Here is a 20,440-nt window from a genome sequence, read left to right on the forward strand (position 1 = left end):
GCGGGGACCAGGCGGCGAGGGGCGCGCTCACGGGCGGGCACATGCAGGCCCGCCGCTGCCCGGGGCGCCCTCCGCCGCAAGGTGCGCGCCCCCTCGGGCTCCTCCAACCCTGCAGGGCGCAGAGGACCGCGGAGGGCGAGAACCGGGAACCCCCGCGCCCACGCGCCCCTGCCCGCCACCAGGGTGCGCACCACCGGAGAAGCGCGCCCGGCCTAGGGCGTCTGCGCAGGCGGCCTGTCACGTGACCCACTCCCCTCCCCTGATTCTCCTGACCCGGGGTCGCCGCTGCGGGCCGCGCGCGTGCGCGGAGGTGAGCAGGCTGGGGCCGGGCGCGCGTGCGCGGAGGTGAGCGGGCCCGGCCGTGGGGTGGCGGCTGCGGGTGGTCCCGGCGGGGGCCCGGGGCCGGGGTCGTCTGTGGCCGGCTCTCCGACGCGAGGCGTGGCGGATCGGGGCAGTCCTGACTCCCGAGAGGGAGGGATCGATCGATCGATTGATTGGTCGTCAGTGACTAACCATTTAGAACTGGAGTACATCGTGCCGGGGTCCGTGTGCGGCAGGTGGGCAGCAGTAACGACCAGGACCCCATAAACGACGGGGACCCCAGAAACTCCACAGTTCTCATTCACTACCCCGCTGCTGGGCGAGGAAGGCGGCACTTGCCCCCTTTCACTGGGAGGAAACTGAGGCACCTGAGGTTAAGAACCCTTGCTTCCCACGTCAGTGGTGGAGCTGGGCTTTGAACCTGGCTTGTCTATACGACCACCCTGAGCCACTTCCTGAAAGGGGAAGGACAGGCTCTCCTGGTCAGCTGTGCCACTTGACCTCCTGATCCTCAGTTCTTCCCCATTTTTCTCTCAATTGTCAACCTCGCGGGGCTCGGCTCTTCCCCATTTCTAGGATCACTTCCCCGTCTGTGAAATGGAAACATGGGGAGGGGATGTGCTGGTAGTCCTGGATGCGTCCCCGAGCCACCGCTGCAGCCTCTCACTCCAATTCCTGGACCACTAGCTGGGAGGGGAGCTCCCTGAGTGAGGCCCCTGGACCACACTCTGAGTTCCCTGGTTTCTGAATCTCGTGATCACAGGTGTCAGATGTATCTGCAAGGGTCAGGTGGAGCTGTGACACTTTGTGGTATAAAAAATAAATATTTAGTCTTTGTCTTCAGTTCCTGGCACACAGCTCCTAAAACCCCTGGGATATTGGGAATGATGTCTTTTGGACGCTAATGAGATGACTGGAGGCTGGGGGCCTCTGGATGGCTGCTTCAGGATGGAGGCCGGTCCCCAGAGAGACCAGGGCAGGATTGGAGGGTTGCAACTTTCACCCCCACCTGCACCCTCTGGAAAGTGGAGGGGAGTGGGTGGTTGAGCCAGTCACCAATGGCCGATGATGCAATCAATCGTGCCTACATAATGAAGCCTCCATCAAAACCATAAATTAGTTGGGGTTTGGAGAGCTGCCAAGCTGGTGAGCACAATTTGGTGCTAGGAGGGTGGCCAGCCCGGAGAGGGCATGGGAGCTCCCTCCCTTTCCCCGTACCTTGCCATCTGGCTGTTCCTGCGTTGTGTTCTCTCTAGTAAACCGGTAACAGTAAGTCAGCTGCTTTCCCCAGTTCTGTGAGGTGTTCCAGGAAGTGGAGCGGCAGCGGTTGTATGAACGTCCGAATTTATAGCCAGTTGGTCAGAAGTGCCGATGACAACCTGGGCATTGAGGCAGTCTTGTGGGACCGCACCCTTAACCTGTGGGGTCTGCACTGACTCCAGGGGCTCGTGTCGGAATTGAGTTGAATCGTTGGATGCCCAGCGGGTATCTGGGGAGTGGGAGAATTGATTGGTGTGAAAATAAAAAGCCCCGCAGGTTTAGTGTCAGAAGTGTTGTGAATAAAAACAGTTCACTCTTGCACCTCATTTACCAGGGGTCTGCGGTGGCCAGAATGTTCCAGGCGGCTGGTTTGTGTCTGAGACACGCTCAGACTCCCTCCATGTCCAAGGGGCACTTCTTCCTGGCGCGGGACTTTTTCCCAACACTTCAGAGTTTGTGGCAGCTGGGAGAGTGCCTCTCACCGACCTCCCGCCACAGGGAGCCTCGCCGACCCCAGGCCCAGCTGCCAAAACCCATGGCTGCACCGGCTCCAGGGCCAGGCTGCTTCCCGGCCCTAACCCCAGGGCAGGCCGCTGAGGGGACCCTGGCCCCTCTAATGGCCACCTGTGGCTTGAGGATCCCCCACAGCCTTGCCGAGCCTTCCTTTGCCTATGTGGCAGACTGGGACGCTTGGACCAGCCGCCCTGCCCCGCCCTCCCAGGGGCAGACCTGCATCTGCATGGGGTGCGGTGGCTCGCCGGCCTTCCCCGGCATCCTCCCCACTTCCTCTCAAACAGCCAAGGACTCCCCTGATAGAGGCCTTGCACGTTGACTCCTGTGTTGGTGGCTGCTGCTCCTTGGAGGAGCCAGACCAACAATGTTCCTTATAAAACGTTTGGAGCACAGATCAGCAGACCGCAGGTAATCACCGTCTTCGCACTGGGTCACCAAAGTGAGGCTCCGCCTGCGGCTGCCGTGACAAAGACCCAGAGCCCCGTGTTCCCCCAGCCGTGTTCCCCGAGCTGGGCGGCTATCTCCGCACCTGACCTCGGGGGCTGGGAGGGACTCTGATGTGCCAAGTCCTGGGGGCCAGGCCTTCCTCCTGTGACTTTGCCATCCCTCGGGTGTTGCTCTCAGCTTCAGGGCCCAAAACGTCTCCCCAGGCTGTGTCGGCATCCAGGTCAGCAGGAGAGGAACAGAGGGAAGGGGGCGGTCCCCGTAAGGCACTTCCACTTCCACCCCATTGGCCAAAACTTAAGAACCTCAGCCACAGAAACAGGGCTTATTCTGTCTGCTGTTGTAACTTGCTGTTCCATGTGGTGTCAGCCTGTCACGTGGGTCCTTTGTGTCATGGAATCATTTTCCACATGTTCTAAGTGGCTTCCTTTGTAACATGTACAGGACTTCATGGTGCACGGCATTCTGCAACCCCTATTTGGACTCTTCTCTCTTTTCCCTTTTTCCTCCCTCCCGGACACTCTCCAAACAGTGCTGGGGGCTCGTCCATCCTCGCCTGCCACTTCCTCCACAGACCTCACCTCCACCCTGGGCACTGGGGGCTGGCCACCAGTTCATGTCTGGACACTGCTTTGAGAGGCCCCCGAGGCCCCGGTCACTCCCTCCTGCCTTCCCTGTTGAGCCTGGCTCTTCTCTCAGCAGGCCTCCAGGACCTGTCCCTGCTGCCCGAAGGCGCTGCGACCATGGATGAGAGGCGGCTGCCCTGCTCCCGCCCCCTGGGGCTCTGTGTCCTCGTCTGCTTGGCCACCACTGCCCTCCTGGGGCATGTCCTGCTGCACGATTTCACGATGGTCCCCCGAGAGCTGCATGGCTTCTCTCAAGTACCCAAGGAGATTTACCGAGCTCCCCAGCAGGGAGCCAGCGGCAGTGCCAGAGCAGCGCCGGCACAGTGCGACACGCCCCCCGACAGCCGCTTCGACTGTGCACCAGACAAGGCCATCACCCAGGAGCAGTGTGAGGCCCGGGGCTGCTGCTACGTGCCTGCCAGGCGGCAGCCTCCGGGCTCCCAGATGGGGCAGCCCTGGTGCTTCTTCCCCCCCAGCTACCCGAGTTACAAGCTGGGGAACCTGACCACCACCGAGACGGGCTACACCGCCACCCTCACTCGAGCCGCCCCGACCTTCTTCCCCAAGGACATCCTGACCTTACGGCTGGACGTGCTCGTGGAGACCGAGAGTCGACTCCACTTTACGGTGGGTGGGGGTGGGGGTCAGGCTCATGCAGAGACGGGGGCCACGGGCGAGGGCTGAGCGGGGACAGAGGGGGCAAAGACAGACTCTACTGCATGTTTGTTTCTTGCACAGTGTGTTTTGCGCCCTCACTGGGAGTCCAGGAGTGAGTGGACACAGTTCCTACACTCAGGGAACAGTGGGCTACTCGACAGTTACTAGAAGGTTCTAGAATGTGTTCTAGAGGGCAGTGCTCAGGCTGCGGTAGAGGGAGGTTAGACCTCCCCCAGGAAGTGATGTCTCAACTGGGACCTGAAGTGCTGCAGGAGCCAGCAAGCAGAAAGGTGGAGAGGGAGGAAGGGAGCATGTTCCGGGCAGTCGAGTTCCAGGCTGACTGTCCGTCCTCCAGGGCAGGGCCTCTTGCGTGATTATTCTCTGCAGTTTCCCGGCCTCTGGAACAGTGTCCAGCGCACAGCAGGTGCCCTGTAAACACTAGTCGACTGAATCAGCGTGCAGACACCTCGCTCAGCACGCCCGATGATTTTAACAGTAATTTATCGCAGCCGTCCTTGGCTGAGCAACTGCCGTGGGCTGGACAAGAGCGAGGTGCCCTGATCGTATTTTCTCACTCACCCTGTGACAAGGTGTGCCAGGTGGAGTAGCATTGCCAGATTCAGCAAATAAAAATACAGGATGCCTATTTTAAAAATTATTTTTTAAATCATTTTATTTTAAATTTATTTTACAATAAAATTTTGTGATAAAACACATATAAAATCTATCATCTTAACCATTCTTTTTTTTTAAAAGGATTTTGTTTTTTCCTTTTTTCTCCCCAAGGCCCCCCGGTGCATAGTTGTGTGTTTTTGGTTGTGGGTCCTTCTGGTTGTGGCATGTGGGACGCCGCCTCAGCATGGCTTGATGAGCAGCGCCATGTCCGTGCCCAGGATCCGAACCAGCAAAACCCTGGGCCACTGAAGCAGAGTGCACGAACTTGGCCACTTGGCCATGGGGCCGGCCCCTTAACCATTTTTAAGTGCAGAGTTCAGTGGCTTTAAATACATTCACATTGTTGTGCAACCGTTGATTAATTTTAAACATTATAACCTTGGTGACGGCCCCATGATAGTATTTCCTAAGGTCTCCTCTCTCTAAGGCTGATGGATTTTCCTTGAGGAAGGAAGAGTCAGGGAGAAGATGTTGCTGACTGATGGGTGAAAGTTATGGGGGGAAGCATTTGGCTAAACATAAGAAAGAACATTCTATGTTTAGGTCTGACCAACAGATGAACGGAAGGCCTGGGAGCTCCCTAAAAAAAAAAATACAGGATGCCTAATAAATTTGAATTCCAGATAACTGTGAACGAGTTTTTTTTTTTTAGTGTATGTCCTATGCAATATCTGGGACATACACTGAAAAACAATGTTTTAATCTGAATTCAGGTTTATGGGCCTCTGTGTTTGACCTGGCTACCCACAGGGGGCGCTCCCCTCCTGGCTCTGTGGGTGAGGAGATGGGCTCAGGGAGGCTGCCCAGGATGCCCGCGCTCACACCCTGCGGCCGTGGGGCACAGCCCCGAGCCCCTGCTCCTCGGGAGGGTGAAGGACGGCGTGTGGAGGTGTGCAGGGCCACCGGCCCCCAGAAGGCCTCCGACACCTCCGTCTCTCGCCTTCTAGATCAAAGACCCCGCCAACAGGCGCTACGAGGTGCCCCTGGAGACCCCGTGCGTCCGCAGCCGGGCAACGTCCACTCTCTACAGCGTGGAGTTCTCGGAGGAGCCCTTCGGGGTGGTCGTGCGCCGGAAGCTGAACGGACGGGTGCTGTGAGTGAACGGTCCCTGCACCCCCACCCTGGGTGGGAGGGCCAGGGAGTTGGATGGCATTGGCCCTGACCCTGTCATGATCCGCTTGCCCCCTCGGGGCCTCCTCGCTGTGCCTGACCCCCATGCCCCAGGCCCTGGTGCTCGCCCTTCCTCCACCCCAGCTCTCAAAAGCCTCTCCTCAGGCCCTCGACTGTCCAGCCCAGGGAATCCCAGCTGGGGGGTTTTCCCCCAGAGGACATTCGGCAATGGCTGGAGACATTTTGATTGTCACCCCTGGACATGGGAGTGTAGGGTTGCTGCTCAACGCTGCACAATGCACAGGACACTCCCACAGAAAAGAATGGCCTGGCCCGAATGTCAGTAGTGCCTTGGCTAAGGAACCCTGGTCCAGTCTGAAATGGCACCCCACTCCAGGCAACATCCCCTCACTGGCCTTGTTTCTATTTTATTTGTCAAATACTCCATGTCGCTTCTTACATCTCAGGCACTGTAGTTATAACTTATCTAATCCTCATAACAACTCAGAAGTACGTGCTGTTATTATCCCCACTTTACAGATGGGGAAACTGAGGCACAGAGAGGCAAGGTGACTTACTGGCAGGTGACAGAGCCAGGGTCCCAGTGTCTATGCTGCTGGCCACTCTCTGCTTGGTGTCCCTTGGGGGCTTGTGTTCCCCCACGGAATCTCAGGTTGTTGGGATCATTGCTGCCGTCTGCCTGCAGCAGGCGCCTGTCCCGTCCGGGTCACTCCTGAACCTCCAGGTCCTGGAGCGGTTCTGACCCACAGGAGGTGTTCGGTGGCTGTTGTGGAGAGAATGAGGGCACTGCCTGTCACGCCCTCACCTCCCCCGCCCGCCCCCAAGACTGAACATCCTTTAGACTCAGAGGCCATGGCTGTGATTCTGAGGGTCCAACACAGCCCCTCCTCAGGAGGACAGACCCAGGGGCCCAGAAGCGCTCCTCGCCCAGCCATCAGGCCAGGGCAGGGCCCTCCCCTCGCCGGGCAGCAGTTCCACCACAGCCCTCCGTCTGCCCCACCATTGTGGGGTACAAACACATTTCACAGGACACACCCTGTGCTCCTTATCCACCCAGTCCCGCATGAACATGTGCTCCAAGGGCCCTGCATTGTCGCTGAACTCGGGGACGAGCTCCCTTGGCCTTGCTTAACTTCAAAAGAACTCGCCTCCTGGAATGCGCTTTTTCTTTTTCGCCCGCTCATTCCCTGGCTGAGCATTGTAGGCCTGCCCCCGGGGCTGACGAGAGGGCAGCCAGCGAGTCTGTCCAAGCCCGGAGGCGGGGGCAGAACCGCCAAGAAAGCCCCAGACACGGGCTGTGCGGATGCAGAGGGCAGGGCTGGCTCCGCGGCAGGGAGGGCAGAGCAAGGCCTCTCCAAGAAGCTGACCTTTGCACAGAAACCCCGTGGAGAGAAGTTTTTTAAAGCATTTTATCAGATTTTGGTCTTGAAAACACATGCCCGCAGATAAGTAGAGTCTTGCCCGGGGCGGGCAGGGTGCAGGGGCGCTCCCCCCCTGAATTAGCCACGCCACGTCTTCCTCGTGGCGAGGGGCCACGTCCTTGGTTTTGCCTTGCTCTCGACCCTGTGTGACCTCGGGAGGCTGGGCAGCTCCACGGACTCTGGAGCTGTGGGGGGCAGGACTGGCCGATGTCTGCGAGCCCTTGGGGCCTTGCGGGAGGAGCTTGGGGCCACAGCTCTGGGGCTGGAAGGGTTTCGGGTAGCCCTCGCCCAGGACCAGTTTGCCAGCAGGGCCCATGGGGCAGTCGGCCCTGGAGGTACGCCTGCGGTGACGTGCACACGGCCAGGCAGCGCAGCACCCCTTCTCTGGATGCACCCTGCGTGCTCCCACGCCCGTGTCAGGGCCCCGAGGGCTCTCGGGCCTCTCATGGCTGCCTCCGTCCTGGGGTCGGCGTGTCACGGAGCTGGCCGGGCCACAGCAGCCCTCCTCAGGAGGTCTCTTGGGGAGGGTGCACCGAGGGTGCGAGGCCGCCTGGTCTCTCCCGCAGGCTGAACACGACGGTGGCGCCCCTGTTCTTCGCCGACCAGTTTCTGCAGCTGTCCACCTCCCTGCCATCCCGGTACGTCACCGGCCTTGCCGAGCACCTTGGCCCCCTGATGCTCAACACCAACTGGACCAAGATCACCCTCTGGAACCGGGACATCGCCCCCACGGTACGGGGGCAGCTGGGGCGGGGCCTGGGACCAGAGGAGCCGTGTGGACTCGGGAGCTGAAGCGCCGTGTCCGCCATCTCCCAGCCCTCCGTGAACCTCTACGGGTCCCACCCTTTCTACATGGTGCTGGAGGACGGCGGGTCGGCTCACGGGGTCTTCCTCCTGAACAGCAATGCCATGGGTAAGCCAGTGGGCGGCCGCACCCAGCGGGCACCAGAGTCCCCCAAAACCCCAGCCAGATCTGTCTCTGAGCCCCCAGGCCGGCGCCTTCTCTGGGTGTGGCTGCACTACCTCCCTCATAGCGGGGACGTGGGGCTCTCTGTGTCTGCCATCAGACTTGGGGAGAGGAGAGTGGCCATGGGCAGGGAGTCGGGCCTTGTCTGCTCTTCCAAGAAACCAGTCCAGGGGGCTGCGACCTCTGCCAGCTCTGCCTGTCAGTGGCCCTAAGGTGGGCTCTGGGACTCCTGCTCTGCGGTGGCAGTCAGAGGCCAGAAAGGGGAGTCAGCATCTTCCTGTCCCGCTCCAGGTTTCTTAGTGAGTCAGGCTTAGGGTGACTTTCCCCCAGGCCCCCCAGGCAGGCCACTCCCAGGTTGTCTGTGGGAGGACCCCCTCTGACAGTGGTTTGCCCTGTCCCAAAGGTCTCGGGGAGGGGGTGGGGGGGAGGTATTTTGTCCCTGAGCCCCAGGGCTGCTTCCCCCAGATGTGGTCCTGCAGCCTAGCCCGGCCCTCAGCTGGAGGTCAACTGGCGGGATCCTGGACGTGTACGTCTTCCTGGGCCCGGAGCCCAAGAGCGTGGTGCAGCAGTACCTGGAAGTCGTGGGTAGGCCTGCTCCCCTCGTCCAGCCCCACCGCCCCTCCTCCCCTCCCCCCGACCCTCTCATGGAGTTTCGCTCGCAGGCTACCCATTCATGCCGCCGTACTGGGGCCTGGGTTTCCACCTCTGCCGCTGGGGCTACTCCTCCACCGCCATCACCCGCCAGGTCGTGGAGAACATGACCAGGGCCCACTTCCCCCTCGTGAGTGCTGGGGCCGGGGAGGTGAGGGGCTGGGCCTGGCGCACACTTCCCCAGGCCCCAGCAGCCAGCTCCTGTGCTGTGGCTGCAGGATGTCCAGTGGAACGACCTGGACTACATGGACGCCAGGAGGGACTTCACTTTCAATAAGGATGGCTTCGGGGACTTCCCGGCCATGGTGCAGGAGCTCCACCAGGGCGGCCGGCGGTACATGATGATCGTTGTGAGTGTCCCCTTCCTCCCCTCCTGTGACACCGCGTGGATCTGGCTCTTTGGGAAGGAGAGCGGCCCAGTGGCCAGTGGCTCCTCCTCTAGGTGACGTCTTCCTTGTGCCTGCTGTGGTCACTGAGGACATTTTCTGAGGGTCTTTGATATCAAGGGAATATCAGATTTACAGGCGTGTCCCTGGGCCCACTGATGTCCAGCTTAAGGATCCCTGGAAGCATCTGCCTGCTGCTCACGAGCCTTTGGTTGTATGTTACTGGAACGGCTTGAAGCAAAGGCAGAGGGGCCATCAGCTGACGGCACCGGTACTGGAAGGGGCGGCTGAGGCCCTGTGTGTCCCGGCCCTGCCTCCCTGGGAGTCAGCTCTGCTCGGGGGAAGGCAGGCGGGACTCTGAGTGGCCCAGGACAAAGACACACCCTGCCTGGCCATTCTGTGGCTGGAGGAAGAGGTAGGGAGGGGAAGCTGAGACCAGAGGGTCGCACCACGGATACCCCTTCAGTAGAGGGAATCAGTTTGCCATGAGGTTTGGACTTGGCTGATGTCGGCCATTCCCATCCTCCTGGCCCCTCCGAGGGCAGCCGGCATCAGTGGCCTTGCAGAGCAGGGCGGGCAGACACAGACCTGTTCTCTTTGTGCTGTGAGATAGAGAAATGCTCGCTGTGCACACTTGTGAAGCTCTAGGACCCTGAGAACAAAGGGCAAACTTGTATCGGGTGCACACGCCCGGCCGGTGGGGCCCTTGGCTGTCTCAGGCAGAGGCGTGCATGGACCGCAAGGGCGTGCTGTGCGGCGGCCGGCTTCACCCTGCTCTGCCCCTTGTCGGCGTGCCTCGACAGCGTGTTCCCATTCTCCGGGGACGGTGCCACGGCTGGGGGCATCTCCCCCTCCTCCTGACTGGGTCCTCTCACCCCCAGGACCCCGCCATCAGCAGTTCTGGCCCCCCCGGGAGCTACCGACCCTATGACGAGGGTCTGCGGAGGGGGGTTTTCATCACCAATGAGACTGGGCAGCCGCTGATTGGGAAGGTAGAGTGGGGTCTGGGGGGCAACGGGTGAGAAAGCAGGGGTCCCCGGCCAGTGGAACAGGAAGCTGTTCAGGAAGAGGGTGTTGTCCAGAGGGACAAAGCGGGGCGTGACGGTGGCTCCTAATGAGGAACACCACCTCAGATGCTTCCATCGGGGGCCCTTGGCTTCTTGGGCAGCCGGGCCCAGCCCGGGCAGGAGCCTGCAGACCCTCGGTGAGGGTCTCCTTGTCCTCCCAGTCCCCAGGGCTTCCTGATATGGGGCTCTCAGCAGAGTCCCCACCTCCCTGATCCAGGGCGTGCCCAGAAGCCAGAGGAAGGGGGTGGCTCCTGGCAGCGCAGATATGCGAGGCTCTCTTCCGGGCCTCAGGGCCTTTTCTGAAAGTCGGGCCTTTGGTGCTTATTTCCCCGTGCTCTCTCACCGCTGCTCCTCGCGTCCTCAGTCCCCCCGAGGAGGCGAATGAGGCTGCACCCCCACCCACAGCCGAGGTACGGAGGGCCTCAGCGCAGGCTCTGGGGGGCCGGGTCTCCCCTCTGGCCTCTCGTCCAGGTGTGGCCCGGGTCCACCGCCTTCCCCGACTTCACCAACCCTGAGGCCCTTGACTGGTGGCAGGACATGGTGGCCGAGTTCCACGCCCAGGTGCCCTTTGACGGCATGTGGATTGTAAGTGTGGCCCCCGCCCCTGGGCATCTCTTGGCTTCCGGGGACCAGCCCTACCCCCTGCCCCGGGCAGGGGCGCCAACTGCCAGGGCCTCTCTTGCAGGACATGAATGAGCCGTCCAACTTCGTAAAGGGCTCTGTGGACGGCTGCCCCGACAGTGACCTGGAGAACCCGCCCTATGTGCCAGGTGAGCCCTCCCACCTGCCGCCCCCTGGCACCAGTTCTCTGGGGATTTAATGGCTCACATTGGGGGCTTTCTTTCTCTGGTTTGGGAGACTTGAAGCTGTCATCTCTGAGGAGCCAGTGGGCGCAGCCAGCCTTGGAAAGGGTGGGGAAACCCCAAGAGTAAGGCTCAGGTCGGGGAGACGCTGGCACAGGACGCGGCCCTGGGCACATGCAGCTGAGGCATGACCTTCGGAGGGCGGGCGTTTCAGGCTGAGGCAAATGGACTGGGAAAGACTCGAAATGGGTCAAAAGCAGATGGGTGTGAATTCTGGGGTCTGCAAGGCCAGCCTTCGGCATTGCCTTGTTCCTGTCCTTGGGAAAGTGGAGACTGTACAGGGACGCACCACAGGTTCCGAGGGTGCGCCAAGCAGAGGAGAATGCCAGGCTGACCGGCAGCGAGGGGTGGCTTCAGGACGCGCCTCCGAGGGCCGAGCTGGGAGCCCGAGACCTGTGGAGGAGGGTGCCAGGGATGTGGGGAGCACGAGCCCGCTGGGTGGAGACCCCACAGAAACAGCCCTGCTCTCTTCCAGGGGTGGTTGGCGGGACCCTCCGGGCAGCCACCATCTGTGCCTCCAGCCAGCAGTTCCTCTCCACGCACTACAACCTGCACAACCTGTACGGCCTGACCGAAGCCATCGCCTCCCACAGGTGAGGGCCCCCTTGAAGGGTTACAAGGGGCAGGGGCTTCTACCGGACCCGGGGTGCAGGAACGAGGGGAGGAAGCCCAAGCTACCCCCAAGGGCCAGCTGGTGGCCCAGGTGCTCTCCCCCACTCCATGCCTGGCCCCTCAGAGGAGAGGCAGGTCTGGGCTGACCAGGGCCTCTGGCTCCTGTGAGCCTGCAGGGCACTTGTCCTCCTTGTGACATGGCTCTTCCAGTGGGGTCGGGTGGCTTGGGCAGAGTAACTGCCCAGCAGACCTTGGCAGTGGCCTTGCCTCCCTCCTCCCGGCCTCAGCTCAGAGGGCTCCTTGCTCCCAGCTCTGCCTCCCTGTTGTACCACCTGGCGCTCTGGTGGGCAGTGACGGGGTCCTGGGGAGAACCTGCTCCACACAGCTCTCTCTGTCCCTCTGCTCCACCCAGGGCCCTGGTGAAGGCTCGGGGGGTGCGCCCCTTCGTGATTTCCCGCTCAACCTTCGCTGGCCACGGCCGATACGCCGGCCACTGGACAGGGGATGTGTGGAGCAGCTGGGAGCAGCTCTCCTACTCTGTGCCAGGTGAGAGCACCTGCCAGGAGGGGCTGCTCAGAGAAGAGTGTGGGCCCCTCTCAGAGGAGGTTTGCCTGGAGTTGGGTGCTGGGCTCAGCACAGCTCAGAGAGATGCTGCTGTGGTGGCGTGGGGGCCCACCTCCCACTCCTGTGGGGTGTGAGACCCACCCCGGCCCTGTGCACCTGTGCAGGTCCTCCAGGTGTCCCCATCTCCAATTCGCCCCAGCCACTGCCTGCAGAGCCATCAGGTTCTCTCCTCTCACAGTGTCCCTTTTGGTGACCAGTCCTGAGCTGCAGTCTGCAGGGTGCCACCCACCCCCTCATGTCAGTGCCCGGCTCCACTCTGCAAAAAAGGAATTTGATTTTTGTTCCAAGAGCTCTGATGTCGCTGATGCGTATTAGGCCCAGAGATGGCCCAGGAGCCCTGGGGAATGGGTTAGGGGTGAGGGAGTCCCAGGGTCACCACGTGGGCAGCTGAGAAGAGCCTCCACCAAAACGCCCGGCCTGGAAGTGCTTCGACAGTCACGGGCTTGCTTCTGAGTGGGATGCATCTGCAGACTCACGGCCGCAGGGATGTCCTGTCGAGCTGAGCCCAGGAGAGAAGCCCTTCCTTCCTTCTAGAAGGGGCCGCCAGCTCTGCCTGCAGGTGCATACCGGCTCCGATTTTCACCTGGCTCCAGCACCTGCAGGCCAGTCTCTGAAGCCATCTCGAGAGCGGGATCCTGGCCTTGCGCCCACCTCTCCAGTTGTTGGGTTTTGGTTCTGGTGTGAGCTGGTCATGACCTAGCAGAGCAGCTCCTAGGGTCTGTTGCAACTGAGACAGTTCCCATGGTGGCCCTGCCCGTTGGCTTCCAAGCCAGGGTCCTGACCCCTGAGGAGACCCGAGGAGAGAGGCCAGCCCAGTGCAGCCTCAAGTCCTACTGAGCAGTGGGGTCGGCACAGGACTGAGGTGCCCTGGAACACATCTGACCCTGCAGCAGCTCAGGGACCCCCTCTGTTGTCAGCTGCCACACACTGAGTAGCTTAAAACAACAGAAACCGCTTCTCTCACAGTCCTGGGACTAGCGGGCAGAATCAGGGGATCGGCAGGGCTGTGCGCTCTCTGAGACGCTGGGGAGGGTCCTTCCTGCATCTTCCAGCCTCTGTGGTTGACGGCAGTCCGTGGCGGTCCTTGGATTATGGCTGCTTCCCTCTAATCTGTCTCTGTCGTCCCATGGCCTTCTCCCTGTGTGTCCTTGTCTTCACACAGCTTCTTCCTCTTATAAGGTCACCAGCCATATTGGATTAGGGCCCACCCTAATAACTTCATCTTAACTTGATTGTATCTGCAGAGACCCTGTGACCAAGTAAGGTCACATTCACAGATTCCGAGGGTTAGGACTTGAACATACCTTTTTGGGGACACAGTTCAACCCTAACGGGTCTCATTTGCTCTGCCCCCCCGGGTGTTAGGGGCAGTCTACACGGCACGCACAGGTGAGCCCACTGACCACGAGTGGGAGGCACAAAGGCCAGCGCAGCACTGGCTGTCGGGTGGGGACATGGGAGGGCCGTTATGAGGGATCCTTGCCTCTGGTCAGCTCAGCAAACGTGTCTGTCGGGCTCCTTGGCCTTGAACTGGTCCTGCTCTGGCCACCTGAGGCCCAGTCTGACTCTGCCCTCCAGAAATCCTGCTCTTCAACCTGCTGGGGGTGCCGCTGGTCGGGGCCGACATCTGTGGCTTCCTGGGCAACACCTCGGAGGAGCTGTGCGTGCGCTGGACCCAGCTGGGGGCCTTCTACCCCTTCATGCGGAACCACAACGGCCTGGACAGCCTGGTAGGGCTGGGGGCGGCGAGGAGAGTGGGGGCAGGCCCCGCCCAGGGGAAGCCCCTTCCTGACGGAGCAGCGTGGCTCATTTCCGTGCCAACAAGCTTGGTGCTGGGTGGCCGAGAAGGGCTGGGGCTCCCAGGGTAGGGACCACGGGGCCTCAGCCCCAGAGCTCAGCTGCGCCCTCTGCCTCCTGCCGCAGCCTCAGGAGCCGTACAGGTTCAGTGAGACGGCGCAGCAAGCCATGAGGAAGGCCTTCGCCCTGCGCTACGTGCTGCTGCCCCACCTCTACACGCTGTTCCACGGGGCACACACCAGGGGCCAGACTGTGGCCCGGCCCCTCTTCCTGGAGTGAGTGGCCTGGGCCGGGGAGCGACGGCCCACGGGCACCCTAGGGAGGGGGGCTGACCATGGGCCCACTGACTCCAGGGCAGCCCCGTCCTGTGCAGGGGTGCCCCAGGAACTGAGCGAGGGAGCAGGTTGCAGCCGAGTGAGACGAGGCCAAAACTTGGGCCCTCCATACTGGGGTGCCCCCTCATCCCCAGTCCCCCCTCTTCCATTCCAGCTCAGGGCTGGGGGCATTCAAAGTACAGAAAAGCCCGGGATGAAGAGCACTGAGCACAGACCAGGCCCGCCGCATGCTAGAGCGAGTTGTGGGGCCATCACCATTGACTCCACTGGGGCTGGCCTCAGGGAACAGGGCCGCAAAGAAACCCAGTAGCTAGCCCCCCGATGGGACTTAGTCCACGTCAGAAGTGACCATGCGATAAAATGGCGTCTCCAATCAGTGGATTAAATGATTCTCAAGTAGTAAGGGAATTAGTTAGCTATTTGCAAAAGGCGATTTATTTCCCCCTCACATCCTACAAACAGAAAGTTCTAGGTGGGTTAAATAGTTAAATGTCAAACATGAGGCTGTAGAAAGTGCCCCAGGAAAACAGAAGTGATATTCCTCAGTGCTCTGGCGGGAGAAGGCTTTCTAAGAATCACAAGCAAAAAAGGGCTGGCCCGGTGGCGTAGTGCTTGAGTTCATGTGCTCCACTTTGGTGGCCTGGGGTTAACGGATTCAGATCCTGGATGTGGACCTAGCACCACTGATCACGCCACGCTGTGATGGCATCCCACACAAAATAGGGGAAGATTGGCACAGATGTTAGCTCAGGGCCAATCTTCCTCACACACAAAAAAAGGAACAAGTAAAGGGAAGTAGGTTTAATTGAGAGAAAAAGTAACACTTCTCTGAACATAAACAGAAAAAGCAAAACCGCCCTGAGCTTGTCCCGTGAAGGCCAACAGAGAAGGCACTGTCAGCGGCCGCTCCCTCTCCCTGGTATGGAAAAGCTCAGGCCAGCTGGCGAGGCCACTGTTGAGAACCCAAGAGATAAATGGGTGAGAACACAGTTTGCAAACTAGGGAATGGGAGCGGCCTCGTGCCCGAGGGTCGGGCAGGGGCGAGGCTTATGCTCAGCTCCTGCGTAGCTTTGGGTGGCCGGAGCAGCCCTGCCACATCCAAGCCGAGTCCTCTGTCTCCTCTCTGAGCCCCCTGCGGGCCCGTTGGGCACACTGCCCTCAGAGGTCACCAGGCCCCTGTGCCCGTCCCTTCTATTTGAAGGTTCCCTGAGGACCCCCGCACCTGGACCGTGGACCGCCAGCTCCTGTGGGGGGAGGCCCTGCTCATCACCCCAGTGCTCGAGGCCGGGAAGGTCGAAGTGACTGGCTACTTTCCGCTCGGCACGTGGTACGACCTGCAGACGGTGAGTCCCGGCCCCTAAAACCCAGAACTGGGGAGTCCAACAGGCTCCCTCCTCCTGCCCTGTTGGTGTGGACCAGATGGTGACAAAGGAACATCTGTTTGTCGAGTCCCAGCTACACGTGGGTCCTCACCTGGGTGCTCCATGGGGATCATGCCGTCCAGTCCTTGTGGTTACCCACTTTCCAGGTGAGACGTAGAGGCTGAGCGGGTCGCTTGCCTGTGTCCCGCAGGCCACCCTGCCACGGGGCTGAGCTGGGTCCCGTTCTCCTGCTCCCAAAGTCCTGCCCCTGCCAGCAGGACCTGAGCTGGGGGCCTCGCAGGCTCTGTCCCCACTAGGTGACCAGGTCCCTGCAGTCAGCCCCTGAGGTCACACCCCGCTTGTCTCCGCTTGGCCTCCCAGGCCTCTGCGTGGAGCCCCCGGCTCCTGGTGACAGCACGGGGGCTTTGGCACTGCCCAGGACTCTTTGTGATGGGATGTCTCCCTCCAGGTGCCAGTAGGGGCCCTTGGTGGCCTCCCCTCTCCAGCGCCTGCACCCCTCACGCCTGCCATCCACAGTGAAGGGCAGTGGGTGACACTGCCAGCCCCACTGGACACCATCAACCTCCACCTCCGGGCTGGGCACATCATCCCCCTGCAGGTACCTGGGCTGGGCACCTGAGCCCATTTGTCCAGCTCTGGGGCCACCAGGACCCCTCATTGCCTCTGTTTGATTGGAGTCCCCCCAGACCCCCAGGCAGAGAGGACGGTGTCTGAGGGTTGAGGATGAACCGGTCCAGGGAGGGATATCCAGAATGCATCCTGGCACTGACTTGTGGCCTGAGGGGAGGCCTGCTTCACTGGCTCTTTTCAGTCAGTCTGCAAACATCTGTGGGCCTCTCACATCCTCCAGGATGTCTGCCCACTGCTGTAATGGAGGTGTGGGCACCACACTGCAGCCTGGGCAGGGGTGCGGGGAACCGAAGAATGGGAGGGGCTCAGGAGAGGCTTCCTGAGGTGGAAGGACCCCAGGGGGCTTGCCAGGCCTTGAAGAGTGAGATGGGCTTTCGAGGGGGAACAGCACGTGCAAGGGCACAGAGCACGGCCTGGCAGGATATGTTGGAGACTTGACCAGGGTGGACACCGTGGGTGTCCAGGCCACTCGGCCGTAGGCTGTCCTGAACATCCCAGTTTCTTGCAGCACGGGACTGCCCCAGCCCAGCATCCCACTGGCCTGGGGTCTGGAGGCCTCTGCCAGGCTTGCGATAGTGATGTGTGCCACCTCCTTTCCAGGGCCCCGGCCTCACAACCACAGAGTCCCGCAAGCAGCCCACGGCCCTGGTTGTGGCCCTGACCTCGAGTCGGGAGGCCCAGGGGGAGCTGTTCTGGGATGACGGCGAGAGCCTGGGAGTGCTGGAGCGCGAGGCCTACACCCACATCATCTTCCTGGCCAGGAACGTGAGTCCTGGGACCTTCCCAGGCTGGTGGGAGGCCATGGGGACCATCTTGGGGGTTACTGCCCTGATCTGGTGAGGGAAGCCAGGCCAGAGGTCCTGGGATGGCCACCTGTCCCTGGGTCACCCGAGTGGAGGCCATCTCTGCCCCACAGGGGAGAAGGCCTGTGGGCCAAGCGCCCCAGCCAGAGCCCCTGTGCACTCTGCCAGCATCCGGAGGGTTTGCACAGGGGCGTGGTGCCGACCTGCCCTGTCCTATCTGCTGCCCAGAGACCCTCTCCCGGTGGGGCTTCCTGCCCCTGCTGTCTGCTCACACCTCTGGTTCTATCTTTCTCTGCTCGGGCCAGAACACCATCATGAACAAACTGTTGCATGTGACCAGTGAGGGGGCCAGCCTGCAGCTGGAGAGGGTGACTGTCCTGGGGGTGGCCGCGGCCCCCCAGCAAGTCCTCTCCAATGGTGTTCCTGTCTCCAACTTCACCTACAACCCTGACACCAAGGCAAGAGAGCCCACTGATGGGGCCAGAGGGCTGGTCCCCAGGATGGGCGAGGGGGCAGGAGGTGCCGAGGATCCTGGTAATCCAGTGTCGGCTGAGTTGGTATCAGGACTCACTGTCCGGGAGCCAGAGGCAGCTCGGCCCTTAGAAGGGACGGAGAGGAACTTGATCCTTGATCCTTGGGGAGGAGGGGGAGGTTAAGCCCCGTGCACTGGTCTCTTTCCTGTGCCCGTCACTACACTGACGGTGACTCATGGGCTGATTAAACAGCAGCTTGTTTTCAAAGCTGGGTAAAACAGCCGATGCCGAGCATTGTCCTCCGGAGTCAGCTGGGGAGGGATCAGAGCGAGAAGCCTCCCAGAGCCAGACACATCCCGCATCCACCACCAGCCCACGGCCAGACTTCTGTCTGTCGAGCATTGGGGTCTCACCTCTGCTGACAATTGTTTGGTGGCCAATTTTTCTTTTTTTTTTTTTTCTCAGACCCTGGACATCCCTGTCTCGCTGACCATGGGAGAGCAGTTTCTCATCAGTTGGTCTTAACCAGGGGCTGATGTGTGTTGACCCTTACAGATTGACTTCCCAGAGGCCCCAGCACCTGTCCACTCTCCATCAAGGCGGGTGGGCCTTGGGGTTAGAAGTGCTTACCCCATGTCGCATGGCAATGACCTCCCAAACACCCAGATTTGCTTATGTGTCTACCTCCTGGGCTCTGGGGCTCTGGGCCAGTGGCCCATCTTTGACAGCTTTTCTCCCCAGGTTCCACAGTCAGGCCAATGCCCTGAGGGTTGCCCTGTTAGGAACGTGACATCGAAGGTTTACCTCTCCATAGTCTGTCACTGTGAAGTGTGTAATGTCAGCTGCCACCAGCTGCCTGCCTGTGATGGCAGAGGCAGTGCTTGGGATGGGGATGATGTACCTGCACCCCGAGGTCACACCACTAGAGGCTCTGCTGCTGCTCTGACCGGATGAAAGGACAGAGCGGGGTGGCCGCTGTAGACTGCTTTCTGGGCAGCTGCCCCCCGACAACAGGTCGGCGCTGTCTGCCGGCCTGAGGAATGGGCCCCGGGGAATTCAGGACAATTCACAGGACTTAGGGAAACTCTTAATCTTAAGTGCAATTATCTTTAATAAAAGAGGCGTTTGCAATCAAGCTTCTGCTGATCCTTCTAGGGTTCAGGAGAGGTAGGATGTGGCCAAGGGCCATGACATGGGGCCCACACTGTGCATGCTCCAAGCAGCACCCTCACATCTCATCACCTCACGTCCCAGTGTCACCTCACATCCCAGTGTCATCCATCTCTAAGGTGGTTGGAGAATGTCCAGCTGGGCCTGGTGTCAGAGTCATCTGGTGGAAGAGGTGTGCCCCTCCCCCCAGGGCTGTGTGGCCAGGGCTGCCTCCCCGACATCTCCGTCCCCAGGCAGCCACCGACTGGCAGCCACTGGCCTGCTTCGGTCAGTAGAGTTTACATTTTCTAGAGTTATATATAAATGGAATCACACAGCATGTATTCTTTGTCTGTTACCCAGCATAATTACTTTGAGATTCATCCATATTGGGTGTGTATCAACACCCTGTCCTTTTTCATTGCTAGTTTTCCATTGTATGGCTATTCCACCATTTGTTTATCCACTTTTAATGGACATTAGGACTGTGTTCAGTTCTGGCTTTTATGAATAAAGCTGCAGTGAGCAATCATGGACAAGTCTTTGGATGGACGTTTTCAGTTCTCTTGAGCAAATACCGAGGGTGACATGGTCAGGTCATGTGGGGGCGGTTAATGTTTTCATAAACTCCAGGCTGTTTTCCACGATGGGGTGCCATGCTGTGCTCCTCCCAGCAGGGTGAGAGTTGCAGCTGCTCCACACCCTCCCGTCACTTGCTATGGTCGGTCTCTTCAGTGTCAGCCATTCTAGCGAGTGGGGACCTCATTGTGTTCTAAACTGCATGTCCCTAATGACATCTTCTCACGGACTTACCTGTCACCTATAGATCTTCTTTGGTGAAGTATCTGTTGAAACCTTTTGCCCATGTTTTACTTGGATTGTTTATTATTGAGTTATAAAATACATTAGTTTTCTATTGCTACCATAACAAATTGCCACAAACTCAGTGGCTTAAAATCGCACACATTGATTTGACATAGCTCTGTAGGTCGGAAGTTTGCAGTGGGTGTCACTGGGCTAAAATCCGCGGCGGCACGGCTGCGTCCTTACCAGAAGCTCCAGCGCAGGGTCCCTGTTCGTGCCGGTTGTTGGCAGAGTTCAGGTTCATGGGTGTACGGGTCTGAGCTCCATGTTTCCATGCTGGCGTCAACCTGACGCCCTGCGCTTCTGGAGGCTGCTCCGTATCTTAGCTCGTGGCCCCGTCATCTTCAAGTCCAGCAATGGTGGGTCGAGTCCTTCCCACGCCTGAGAATCTCTGCTGCCTCCTTGTCCACCACGTCACCCTCTGACTGACTTCAGCCAAGAATATTCTGGACTCTTAAGGGCTCGTGTGATTAGTTTGGGTCCAACTGGATAATCCAGGATCATCTCATCTCAAAATCTTTAACTTAATTACACCTGCAAAGTGCCTCTTGCAGTTTACTGTGACATATCCCCAGGGTCCAGGCCTTAGGACGTGGGCATCTTGGGGAACCGCTCTGTCCTGCCACACACAAGTGCTTTACATATCCTGGTGGTACGCCCATGTTGGTGTATGGGGCACGAATGTTTTCTCCCAGGCCGTGGTTTGCCTTTTTACTTTCAGAACGTCTTTTGAAGAGTAAAAGTTTTTAATTTTGATGAGGCCAGTTTATAATTATTTTTATGTCCTTT

At 59.9% G+C, this 20,440-nt stretch overlaps 1 protein-coding gene across 6 annotated transcripts; it reads left to right on the top strand.

Moving 5' to 3' along the window:
* Positions 1-174: 174 nt before the first annotated feature.
* Positions 175-19,326, top strand: GAA (alpha glucosidase). 6 transcript variants are annotated; one of them, XM_014863792.3, is made up of 20 exons: positions 175-310; positions 3,238-3,791; positions 5,444-5,589; positions 7,615-7,780; positions 7,865-7,961; positions 8,481-8,600; positions 8,678-8,796; positions 8,885-9,016; positions 9,934-10,044; positions 10,591-10,704; positions 10,805-10,889; positions 11,458-11,575; positions 12,007-12,140; positions 13,797-13,948; positions 14,142-14,290; positions 15,552-15,693; positions 16,181-16,330; positions 16,963-17,127; positions 17,471-17,623; positions 18,104-19,326. In XM_014863792.3, the coding sequence occupies exons 2-20, from the start codon at positions 3,282-3,284 to the stop codon at positions 18,161-18,163; spliced, it is 2,823 nt and encodes a 940-aa protein (XP_014719278.3). In that variant the 5' UTR covers positions 175-310; positions 3,238-3,281; the 3' UTR covers positions 18,164-19,326. The 6 variants fall into 6 exon arrangements, with proteins under 6 accessions (XP_014719278.3, XP_014719271.3, XP_014719289.3 ...); XM_014863785.3 differs by having other exon boundaries at positions 214-345; positions 3,241-3,791; XM_014863803.3 differs by having other exon boundaries at positions 220-310; positions 3,241-3,791.
* The last annotated feature ends 1,114 nt before the right edge of the window (positions 19,327-20,440 follow it).

Source organism: Equus asinus, chromosome 13 (assembly GCF_041296235.1).
Source record: "Equus asinus isolate D_3611 breed Donkey chromosome 13, EquAss-T2T_v2, whole genome shotgun sequence".
NCBI lineage: Eukaryota > Metazoa > Chordata > Mammalia > Perissodactyla > Equidae > Equus > Equus asinus.

Bases quoted from the DNA above. Each gene is read 5' to 3' on its own strand.
- GAA (XM_014863792.3), top strand. From the start codon at position 3,282: ATGGATGAGAGGCGGCTGCCCTGCTCCCGCCCCCTGGGGCTCTGTGTC. The intron at 10,045-10,590 runs GTAGAGTGGGGT...CCTCTCGTCCAG, and splicing joins GGCAGCCGCTGATTGGGAAG to GTGTGGCCCGGGTCCACCGC. The intron at 17,128-17,470 runs GTGAGTCCTGGG...TGCTCGGGCCAG, and splicing joins TCATCTTCCTGGCCAGGAAC to AACACCATCATGAACAAACT.